At 39.0% G+C, this 11,612-nt stretch overlaps 1 protein-coding gene across 1 annotated transcript; it reads right to left on the bottom strand.

Annotated features, from left to right (window-relative positions):
* Window positions 1-532: 532 nt before the first annotated feature.
* Window positions 533-1,988, bottom strand: LOC127431116 (alpha-2Db adrenergic receptor-like). Its single transcript, XM_051681381.1, has one exon. It carries the CDS (start codon window positions 1,986-1,988, stop codon window positions 738-740), a length of 1,251 nt encoding a protein of 416 aa, XP_051537341.1. The 3' UTR covers window positions 533-737.
* Window positions 1,989-11,612: the final 9,624 nt, after the last annotated feature.

Below are 11,612 nucleotides of genomic sequence, written 5' to 3'. Positions count from 1 at the left end.
GCATTTAAGGACGTTTCTGGATGATTAAATGAAACCAATTCACCAAGAGGTTTATTTTCAAGGCCTTTGAAGCCCATCAGGACCGAGGACAGCGACAAGCATAGCTGCAGCTCCATGCAGATCAGTCCTGAGTCTGCGGTTTCATCGCAAGACTGTAAAAAGGGTGCTTCTAATGTGCAAGTGGTTGTTGTACCCTTTCTGGACTATAACATTTTCCGAGATTTTAACAGCTAAACGTTTATGTCAGCTGTTTGCATGAACAATGGCCCTGAAAGTGCAATTCAAAAAAACTTTATTTTAAATGCCTCACATTTATGGTCTTATACAATGGAACATGATTAAATAAAAAAATAAAAAATAAGTAAATTAAAAAATATATATATACGTGCCATTGTGCCAAATCAGAGCCTTTCAAGCCAGATTTGTTCTAATTCCATTCGAAAATGTGCTGCAGAATTGAAACAGAATGGCACTGAATGGCCAATTTTCACATTTGACCAGGCTACCTGCAAGTGTTTGTCCGAGGAAATAAACATACTGTAAATATTTTTAAGCTAAAATATAAAATAGTGTACTACATTTCAAGACATGTAAACAAAGAACAGGAAAAACTTTTGAGTCTACAGAGATCAATAAATATAACACAGTTTACAGAGACGCGGACGCGCGCGCAAAATGTCTCTCAGTTTTAAGCACTCATACACAGGTAAGCGAATCACACGCGCCAATATGTACATTTACGTGCTTATTGGGTTCTGGCACATAATCTTCTTGAACGCTTTCCTAAAGTCTCTGTTGAAGATGGTATATATTATAGGGTTCACTGAGCTGTTGCAGTAGCCAATCCAGAAAAATAGGTTAAACAGAGAATCCGGTATTGTGCAACTTTCGCGGCAAATGGCATGAAGGCTGTAGGTGAAGAAGAAAGGGAACCAGCAGAGCACGAACACCCCCATGACCACGGCCAGAACAAATGTAAAGCGCTTCTCTCGCATCTGTGCCAGTTTGGACTTGGAGTAAGACAGCTGTCGCGTCTTCTTCTCCTGGTCGAGCTCCGAGGCACGGCCGCATGCCCACGACAGGCGTCCATTTGGCTTTGGGCACTGATTTTCCCCTTCCACTTTCCTGCCCTTGGTGAAGCGCGAGTTCCCGTGTTTGTTGGAGACGCTGCTTTCCTCCAGATCGATGTCGTCTAGCTCGCCTTTGCGCTCGCAACTGCCCGAGCTGTGGCTGTTGGGGCTCTCCACATCTGACTTGCCAGACTTACGCATGAAGCATGTTTCTGACTGCGAAGTCTGTCGCTCCATACAGTTTTTGGCCACGAACACGGTGGCCGCGCGCTGTTTGGCCACCCTGTAAATCTTACAGTAGACCAAAATCATGATGAGACCGGGCGCAAAAAACGACACTACGCAGGATGAGAGAATGTACCAGGTCTCGTTATTCAGCAAGCACTCCAGCTCGTCGTGTTTGGTCATGAGAAGCGGTGGGAAGGAGATCACGGCCGAAATGACCCACACCATCGTGATCATGCTCTTGATTCTCCTCGGGGTCCTCTTTAGGTTGTAACTGACCGCTTTGGTCACCGACCAGTACCTGTCCAAACTGATGGCGCAGAGGTGGACGATGGATGACGTGCAGAAAAGCACGTCCAGAGCCAGGTAGAAGGCACACCAGGTGCTGCCGAAGTACCAGTAGCCCATCACTTCATTGGCGAGGGAGAAGGGGATGACCAAAGTGGCCACCAAAATATCCGCGGACGCCAAAGAGACTAGAAAGAGGTTCTGTGGCGCACGCAGCGCGCGGCTGGTGAAAACGGCCACCACGACTAACACGTTCCCAACAATGGTCACCAAGATTATCACGGTGACCACGAGAATGATCAACACAGCCGCGCACTGGGAATGTGGCGGGGGTCTCGGTGCACTCGTGCCGTTATTATCCGCGGATGAGTTCAGCAAGGAGAAGGTGATGGTAGTTAAATCCATTCTGGACGCGTCTGGAGACGATTCCCCATTTCCACGGGTATTCTCATCCAAGACGCGCGTCGACTTCCATCTTAACGTAACCACCAATGTGAAGCGCTGCGCAATCCGGCAAACATAAATCCACACCAAATGTATCATACCAAAATTATGTTCTAACTTTCAAAACTCCTGGATTGTTTAGATGCCTGTTGTCCGTTTCTTCAGCTGTCCTCTTAATAGGGTAGTAATGGACCACACAAAGCCAAAACATGTTTTGTGTTACCGAAATGCAACACGCCCAGGATTCAGAAACAGAGAATGCCCGGTGTTCGGGTTGGTTCTGCAGACGGGTGTTTAATCTTTGCGCAGATTTGGGTGCGTTCCAGTGTGTCGGGCTAAACGAATATAGGAGCGTTTGTGCGAGTGTAGCTCTCTCTCTCTCTCTCTCTCTCTCTCTCTCTCTCTCTCTCTCTCTCTCTCTCTCTCTCTTCACAAGGCGGGGGGTGTACTGTTTCTGTGTAGAACAAATTCTTTCGATGTGTGATTTAATAGCAATAAGACATTTCTGTAAATATCCAGCTTTAATAAATATTTCAGTAAACGTTATATAATGCTTAACATAATTATGCACGTTCTTTTATGCATGCAGGCTACATGAAAATATGAATCAAAGTTCAATTTATTTATTTATTTTTGCATTAAAAGACTATATATATTATATTATTAGGCTATATTTAATTTTTATATAAATACATATTAATTATATATTATTATATTTATATAAAAAATGTGTGTGTGTGTGTGTGGGGGGGGGGGGGGCAATGATTAGGTCTGTAATTCTATTAACAGAGTTGGGAGGGTTACTTTTGAAATGTATTCCACTACAGATTACAGATTACATGCTGTAAAATGTCATTTGTAACGTATTCCGTTAGATTACTCAAGGTCAGTAACGTATTCTAAATACTCTGAATTACTTCTTCAGCACTGGTAGATTTTTTCACTTGTTTTGACTATAAAAACTCTGGCAGTAGAGTAAGACAAAATACACATGTTAAAAATACAATCTCTGAAAAACCTAAATATCTTATGCAGTATTGTTTCTAAAACAAGATCAATCAAATTGATCTTGTTTTAAGGATTTTTAGATATTTTTACAGGAAAAGAATACAAAAATTATTATCAAGAATATGATTTTTGCCCTAATATCAAAGGTCTTACTAGAAAAAAAGAAATTATGATCCATCGTGAATTTTCTTGATAAATAAATATGATGCCTGGTAATGTGCATGTAAAATGGCTAGAAATAACATTTTAGCTTAGCGTAAAGCTGACAATTTACACAAGGATTATTTCTATTTCTTCTGCTCCAAACTTACTTTAAACTTACTTCTCTGTCTGCTTGTATGAATGTAACACATTATAAGAAAGTGTTTCACCGCTGTTCAAATGCACTTTGGATCGCATCATTTATATGTCTAAATGTTTTCCATCTGAAAGGACTAAATATTAAATGAAACAAATGACAATAAAATGCAAAGTAATCTCTTCAATAATCAAAATACTTTTTGAATGTAACTGTATTCTAATTACCAATTATTTAAATTGTAGCTATAGTGGAATACAGTTACTCATATTTTGTATTTTAAATACGTAATCCCGTTACATGTATTCCGTTACTCCCCAACCCTGTCTATTAATGAATAGTAATCAACAGTGGTAATGAGATTCATTGACTGTTTAACAATAGGTAATTAGGTAGAATTTAAGATATCATTATGGAATTGTATTAAGCAGAGCAGTTTCATTAGCGCTGCACAGGAGGGCCGGACTTGCACTGCAGCCAGTTGATGCGCTAAGCAGGTGGGCCGGTCCCACTCGGCTCTCATGCTGCTGCCAGTGGATGTGCTGCGCAGGAGGGCCGGTCCCGCTCTGCTCTTGCGCTGTGCGGTTAGTAGGGTACTTTTGGAGTATTTGGTGTTTTCCATGCACAGCAGTAAATGGCAACGCTTAATAAATAATAGTCGGGCAATTGACCGGACCAATGCTGGACAGGCCCACCGGAAAATGTTCTGGTGCTCCAGATGGCCAGTTCATCACTGTTGCACAATATTCACCTACTCTCTGAATTACATTTAAGAAGGCTGAACTAAATGTGTAATTGCATCAGTCAACACTTTGAAGTCAGAACATTTGTCATACAAGGGCACAGAGAGAGAACGGCTGATGAATCAGTGTCTTCTGTTAACACACAGCAGTCTTTAGTAATGCATGACTGAGACCGTACCAATGTCTTTAACAAATAAACAAACATGGATTTTGTGCTGTTTTCAAGAGCAAACATGCACATTAATGAAAACAGCAAACATGCACATTAATAAATGAACATTTTCAGACTTTTCTGAATGTTGAGTTCTCAGTTATTATTCTGTACAATTTGCATTTGTAATTAAAAGTATACAATTGGAGCACCTCACTGGAAACATTTGACCTTATAAATATATTTACTTGGCACAGTAGCACCTCCCATTTGCATCATAAACAACAAGTAGCTTTATGGCAGTTTGCTCTGCAAGCACTCTTTCAGCCATTTTGACAATTTATGGCAAAAGTTTTGACTTGATTTGAGCATTGAGGCTCATTATCTTTAATGAATGTTGGTGAAATATATATATATATATATATATATATATATATATATATATATATATATATATATATATATATATATATACACACACACTGTATATATACAGTTGGTTTCTGCAGAAGAAAAAAGTCATACACATTTGGGATGGCATGAGGGTGAGTAAATAATGAGAACATTTTCATTTTTGGGTGATTATTCATTTAATGGAAAAAGTTAATTTAATAATTAAGATCCTGATGAAAGAGAAATATCAGTTAAGAAGTGCCTTACATAGATTACTGTTTACAGATTTTATTGTTGTTCATTTCAGTAAATTCACATCTGCCTCCCAATCCCATTATGCAATATTAATATTGATAACTGCAATCAACCGTGTGGGCCACTTGGGCTGAATAGTTCCAGAGAATATTTTTTTTTGTCCCAGTCCAGCTCTGTTGTGCAATTATTTCAGAGCCAGAGAACAAAAACATTTAATGATAGATGTCGATAAATTTTGTTATACCAGAAAGTGAGTGTGTGCTAAGCTTACAAGGTCTCATTAGCTGAGAAAATGGAAGTTCACAGTTTAAAAAGTGAAATATGAAATTAAAGTGCTCTCATTTGGTTGTTTTGTTCACAGGAATTATAGTGCCAGCCCAAATAGGCTATATCTGCCTGACAGATGTACAGTCACTGCTTTTTGCCTACACAGAGCTCAGATTTGAGCACTTTTCTCACACACACATGCATGCAATCACACAGACACTCACAATTTTTTTGTAGAATGTCCCCAAGGTCAGTGAGTTCAAAGGTTTGTGAACTCAGTGATACTGAACTCCCTCAGTGCATGTAATGACTCGGTGGGTTCACTACACAGCTGTAGTGTTCTATGATGTCATTTCCATACACGGCTGGAGAACGGATCCAACATGAGGTTATAAGCTGTTCAACAAAACACATCCTTCAGCTTATTTCCGCTCCTGCCTATTTGGTTTTGTCTCTGGTTTGCCCTTCAGCTAATGAGCCTCCCAATTTGAAGCTTCAAAGAAAGAAAAGTATATTAATTATTTAGAGGTTTCATCGAACCATGATTCAGTCATTCATTTGCGTGTGTAATAGTAATCCCATCAAGTACTATTGGGGCTAATTGCTTATTAAATTAAATATGCTTTTAGGAAATACAGTCCAGGACATTTTCTTTACAGGTTTCGTGAAAATCACCCAATTACTCTTCTAATTAGGACAGAAGTTTTGAACAGAAGCACTGTATTGGAGTTTTATAACATGCACTGGCCCTAAAAGTTTTTTGAACACTTAATCAACACTTAAAATGTATGAATGTAATTGCATTAGATGAAGAAATACATAGGGCAATTTATTTTAGATAAATATAAAACAATAGATAGACTTCAAAAATTACTTATTGGAACATGTCTGTAGTTAGTGTGATAAACCACACCTGCTGTTAATCTGCAGGAGCACCTGTGTGAACTTGAGATACACTGACTTTAAACATCCACTAAAAATTACCTTGGGACCAGTTACTTAAAAGTAATTGCAAAAAAATTGTTAGTTAGTTCCAGGGACTAAAAGTGTTCAAGGAACAAAAACGAAAACCGAATATGTTTATTTTTTTATTTTATTTTTTTATATATATTTTATTTTATATTATTATTATTATTTATTTTGCAGAACGTAACCGAAAACAGGGAAAAACAAAGTCCTTTTCAATTGTTCTGGAGTGAAAACATTATTTTTAAATCAGGGACTAAAAATGAAATGTTTTTCATTTCGGTTCGTTGTGAGTAAAAACTGTATTTTTTCGTTCTGGTTAAGAAGTTCCGCAACCTCCTTTCCAAATGGTAACCGGTTAGAACAAAATAAAAGAATGGTTAATAGCGTTCTTTTAAAATGACAGTACTGCAGGTGAAATACCAGTTACAGTGTTCCCAGATCTCGCAAGAGAAACAAGCAACCTGGTCTGGAAAAACAAGTCAGTGTTCGAACTGAGTTAGAGCTCTTGGGGGTCCCCTTACAACCTGTCTCTCTACTCTGCACTACAGTCTTCACGATTCTTTGATTGTGTCACTGCATTGGCAACTCTAATGTATTAATAACATTAATGCGGGAAAAGATGACGGTATCACGGTGAGAGAAAAGAGTTCTGGGCTGCTGAAAAAATGCTAGCATGAGACGGTTTACCGTGTTAATTACGTCAGACGCACGTACGACTCCCCAAGAATCACTATGGGAATCACTACCAACAATTCACAGAATAATTTGATATATTGATTAAAATAAGTAATTTTGATATTTTAATGAATTGCAAGACAAGAGTAAGATGTTAGGTTAAATAAAAGACTATAATGTTTAGAATTTAAATAGTGGTCACCATGGCTGAGGTTAATAAATAAATAAATAAGATGTAGCTCATATAAGCTCAGCCAAAAAAGAAACGTCCCTTTTTCAGGACACTGTATTTTAAAGATAATTTTGTAAAAATCCAAATAACTTTATAGATCTTTATTGTAAAGGGTTTAAACAATGTTTTCCATGCTTGTTCAATGAACCATAAACTATTAATGAACATGCACCTGTGGAACGGTCGTTAAGACACTAACAGCTTACAGACGGTAGGCAATTAAGGTCACAGTTATAAAAACTTAGGACACTAAAGAGACCTTTCTACTGACTCTGACAAACACCAAAAGTAAGATGCCCAGGGTCCCTGCTCATCTGCGTGAACGTGCCTTAGGCATGCTGCATGGAGGCAAGAGGACTGCAGATGTGGCCAGGGCAATAAATTACAATGTCCGTACTGTGAGACAGCACTACAGGGAGACAGGAAGGACAGCTGATCGTCCTCGCAGTGGCAGACCACATGTATCAACACCTGCACAGGATCGGTACATCCGAATATCACACCTGCGGGACAGGTACAGGATGGCAACAACAACTGCCCGAGTTACACCAGGAATGCACAATCCCTCCATCAGTGCTCAGACTGTCCGCAATAGGCTGAAAGAGGCTGGACTGAGGGCTTGTAGGCCTGTTGTAAGGTAGGTCCTGACCAGACATCACCGGCAACAATGTAACCTATGGGCACAAACCCACCTTCGCTGGACAAGACAGGACTGGCAAAAAGTGCTCTTCACTGATGAGTCATGGTTTTGTCTCACCAGGAGTGATGGTAGGACTCACATTTATCGTCGAAGGAATGAGCGTTACACCGAGGCCTGTACTCTGGAGCAGGATCGATTTGGAGGTGGAGGGTCTGTCATGGTCTGGGGTGATGTGTCACAGCATCATTGGACTGAGCTTGTTGACATTGCAGGCAATCTCAACGCTGTGCGTTACAGGGAAGACATCCTCCTTCCTCATGTGGTACCCTTCCTGCAGGCTTATCCTGACATGACCCTCTAGCATGACAGTGCCACCAGCCATACTGCTCGTTCTGTGCGTGATTTTTTGCAAGACAGGAATGTCAGTGTTCTGCCATGGACAGTGAAGAGCCCAGATCTCAATCCCATTGAGCACGTCTGGGACCTGTTGGATCGGAGGGTGAGGGCTAGGGCCATTCCCCCCAGAAATGTCCGGGAACTTGCAAGTGCCTTGGTGGAAGAGTGGGGTAACATCTCACAGCAAGAACTGGCAAATCTGGTGCAGTCCATGAGGAGGAGATGCACTGCAGTACTTAATGCAGCTGGTGGCCACACCAGATACTGACTGTTACTTTTGATTTTGATCCCCCTTTGTTCAGGGACACATTATGTAATTTGTGTTAGTCACATGTCTGTGAAACATGTTCAGTTTATGTCTTAGTAGTTGAATTTTTTAATGTTCATACAAATATTTACACATGTTAATTTTGCTGAAAATAAAAGCAGTTGAAAGTGAGAAGACATTTCTTTTTTTGCTGAATTTATATGATTTGTTATACTGTATGCCTTAATTGTTTTCTCTCTTATCGCTATCATTTATCAACACGGCTTGCGTGGACAAATATATTTTTCCACATAGCATCCATGTAGTAATTTTACAACTATTTAATACTGAGCTAAAATGTAGTGTTAGATAAATACCAGCAAAACTATGTGCATATTAACTGCACGCATTTTAATTAAGCTCTAGCGATGGTTTAATTGTATGATAGAAGATGATTTAATGTTAGTAATTTAGGTGAACCAACAAATATATCAAAGAAGAATTATATCTTACTGCGAGGTGAAAATGAGGATCCACACTGACAGTGTCACTCAGCTGCTGTCTGTAAAATCCTTCAGAAAAGAGCGCGAGGCACAATCGAGCGTGTTTAGAATTTATCAACATAATTTTTTTACATTTTGATTATTTATGAAATTTGAAATTTGTCAATGTTGTGTTGTGCGACCGCAATCATTGACAAAAAAATCTAGTTTTATGTTTCTAGTATTCTAGTTTTCGAGAAACTCCAGGGGACCCCCAAGTAACTTTTTTTTTTGGCCTTATAGGGGGTCCCTTAACTCTTATGGGGGTCTCGGTAAGTTTCGGAATTACACCACTCCCTGTTGTCCAAAAAAATGAAACGTGCTTTGATCCTGAAGGCTGCATCACACATTTCTTTGCCTAATGGATGCAACATTCTGAGTATTCTGTGAATGTTAACAACTTTTTAACAACTATGTACTGTAAAATCACTACATATACATGCACAGCTAATCCAGATACAAGGAAAACATTATTAGAGGTACAAAGTACATTTCTCAATTGTTTCCAAGTCTTCACTGAATAATTGTTAGATATGATGCATTAATACAGATTTTAAGCAGCCAGGTTTTTAGAGTTGGGGTAATCGAGTTCGGAGTTGGACTCGAGCCTTTGGGACTCGGGATTTTGTCCATGGCATTTGATTTGTGATACAATGAAGAAAATTTTTACAAAAAAAATAACGAAACAAGCAGTTGTAGCACCCACTGATGTCGTAGACATAGCCAGCATTTGTTTCACCGTGTTGAGTAAACACACCTGCAGAGCGGCACACTCAGTCAACCAATATGCTTGAATGTTACTACGGAGACTGCTGTATAACATCGATTACCAAGGTGGCTGGCACGACGAACACATAAAGACAGGTATGTAGCCAATGTACTAGAAACTACATGGCAGTTTCGCACAGCACGGGGACCTGACAACAGGTAAAATCGCACGCAGCGTTTGTGCAGCTAAGACGGTGCTCGCATCGCAGCTTCGTCGTGGTTAAAAACTTCATTAAGTCAAGTCACCCACATCATGTCTCTCACAGTTTACTAAAACAACATATAATATTGGGCTATTAAGTCTTTTTAGGCATAATGTATCCACACATGTAGGCATGCGTAGTCTCTTGTGATCCACGCAGTGTTGTCAACTTAAACTGGTCCTTGATAATTAATTAATAATTTTCTTTATTCATCACACATTTGCACATATACAGTGAAATTCTTCTTTTTCACATATCCCAGCTAGGCTGGGGTCAGAGTGCAGGGTCAGCCATGATACAGCACCCCTGGAGCAGATAGGGTCAAGGGCCTTGCTCAAGGGCCCAACAGTGGCATCTTGGCGGTGCTGGGGCTTGAACCCCCAACCTTCTGGTTAGTAACCCAGAGCCTTAACCGCTGAGCTACCACTGATGAATTAACTGTAACTTTTTAAATAGTCGGGAAAAAATGTTTTTATTGCTAAAGCAGACAGCAACTCTGAAAAACAGATAAATAGCACCTATTTATTGTTTTTCTATTTTAAAAGCATTTTCTTTTACAGTTTTTCTTCTTAAATTAACTCTCCTCATTGTCCTTTTCGCTATTGTCTCTGGTATCGTTTGCAGAGAAGAAAATCAATTTCTTTGCGTTGCACGCTGATTTGACGACACATTCATTCTAGTCTTCAGCAAATCAGCTGAAATGTGTCTGATTATCATGGCAATGACGTCATGTAATCCTGTCAGTCAGCACAACTGCCCAAAATAATGTAAAGATGCGTTTTCAGCAACGAGCTAAAAGAAGCCAATCCATGTATTCGCGCAACACGTGAAAATGTAAGCTGGGTGTTTTCTGAATGTTCACTTTCCCCACGAGCACAGAGGTAAATCAGACAAGTGTCACATTCAGACAGATACACTGCACTTTTTACATAGTACAAGCACTTAAAGGAATATTCCGGGTTCGATACAAGTTAAGCTCAGTCGACAGCATTTGAGGCATAATGTTGAATACCACAAAAATAAAAGTTTCTCCTTTTCTTAAAAAAAAAGCAAACATCTGTTACAGTGAGGCACTTAAAATGAAAGTGAATGGGGCCAGTTTGTGAATGTTTCAAATGTATAGCCACAAGACATAAAGGGTATGTGTGTAAACATGATTTTAGTGTGATAAAGTCACTTACTAACCTTTTCTGTGTAAAGTTACAGCCAATTTTACAACTCCTTTGCCATGATGATGTAATGTCAACAAACCCTAAAACGACTGTAAAAATGACTATGTAAACAACGTTACAGCTTAAATAATACACAAGTTTTAACAGAAGAATTAATGCAAGTGCTTTTATAAAATTATAAGCTTCACATTTCTGTTTAAACCCTCCAAAAATTGGCCACATTCACTTTCATTTTCCCCATTCACTTCCATTGTAAGTGCCTCACTGTAACACATATTTTTGCTTTTTTTAAAGAAAAGGAAAGACGAATTGAAATACATTTTTGTGATAATATATATTATGCCACAAATGCTGTTGATTGAGCTTATCTTGTATTGATCCCGGACCATTCCTTTAAATGTTGAGATGTGGGGATTGTATTTTTAATTTTAGGTTCCAGTGTTGTGAATTATGTGTTAAAATGTGTACCTGACATGACAAGTCTACTCATAATTACACATGCAATATGAAATTAAATGGATAGAATAGGCTACGTGGAATTTGTACATTAAAAAAAAAGCTGAAATGTGGTTAAATAGTGAAAAACAAAATATAAAATAAAATATGCATTTTCGCAAACTATATAT

Source organism: Myxocyprinus asiaticus, chromosome 40 (assembly GCF_019703515.2).
Source record: "Myxocyprinus asiaticus isolate MX2 ecotype Aquarium Trade chromosome 40, UBuf_Myxa_2, whole genome shotgun sequence".
Lineage (NCBI taxonomy): Eukaryota > Metazoa > Chordata > Actinopteri > Cypriniformes > Catostomidae > Myxocyprinus > Myxocyprinus asiaticus.
This window is presented reverse-complemented; position numbering and strand designations above follow the sequence as displayed.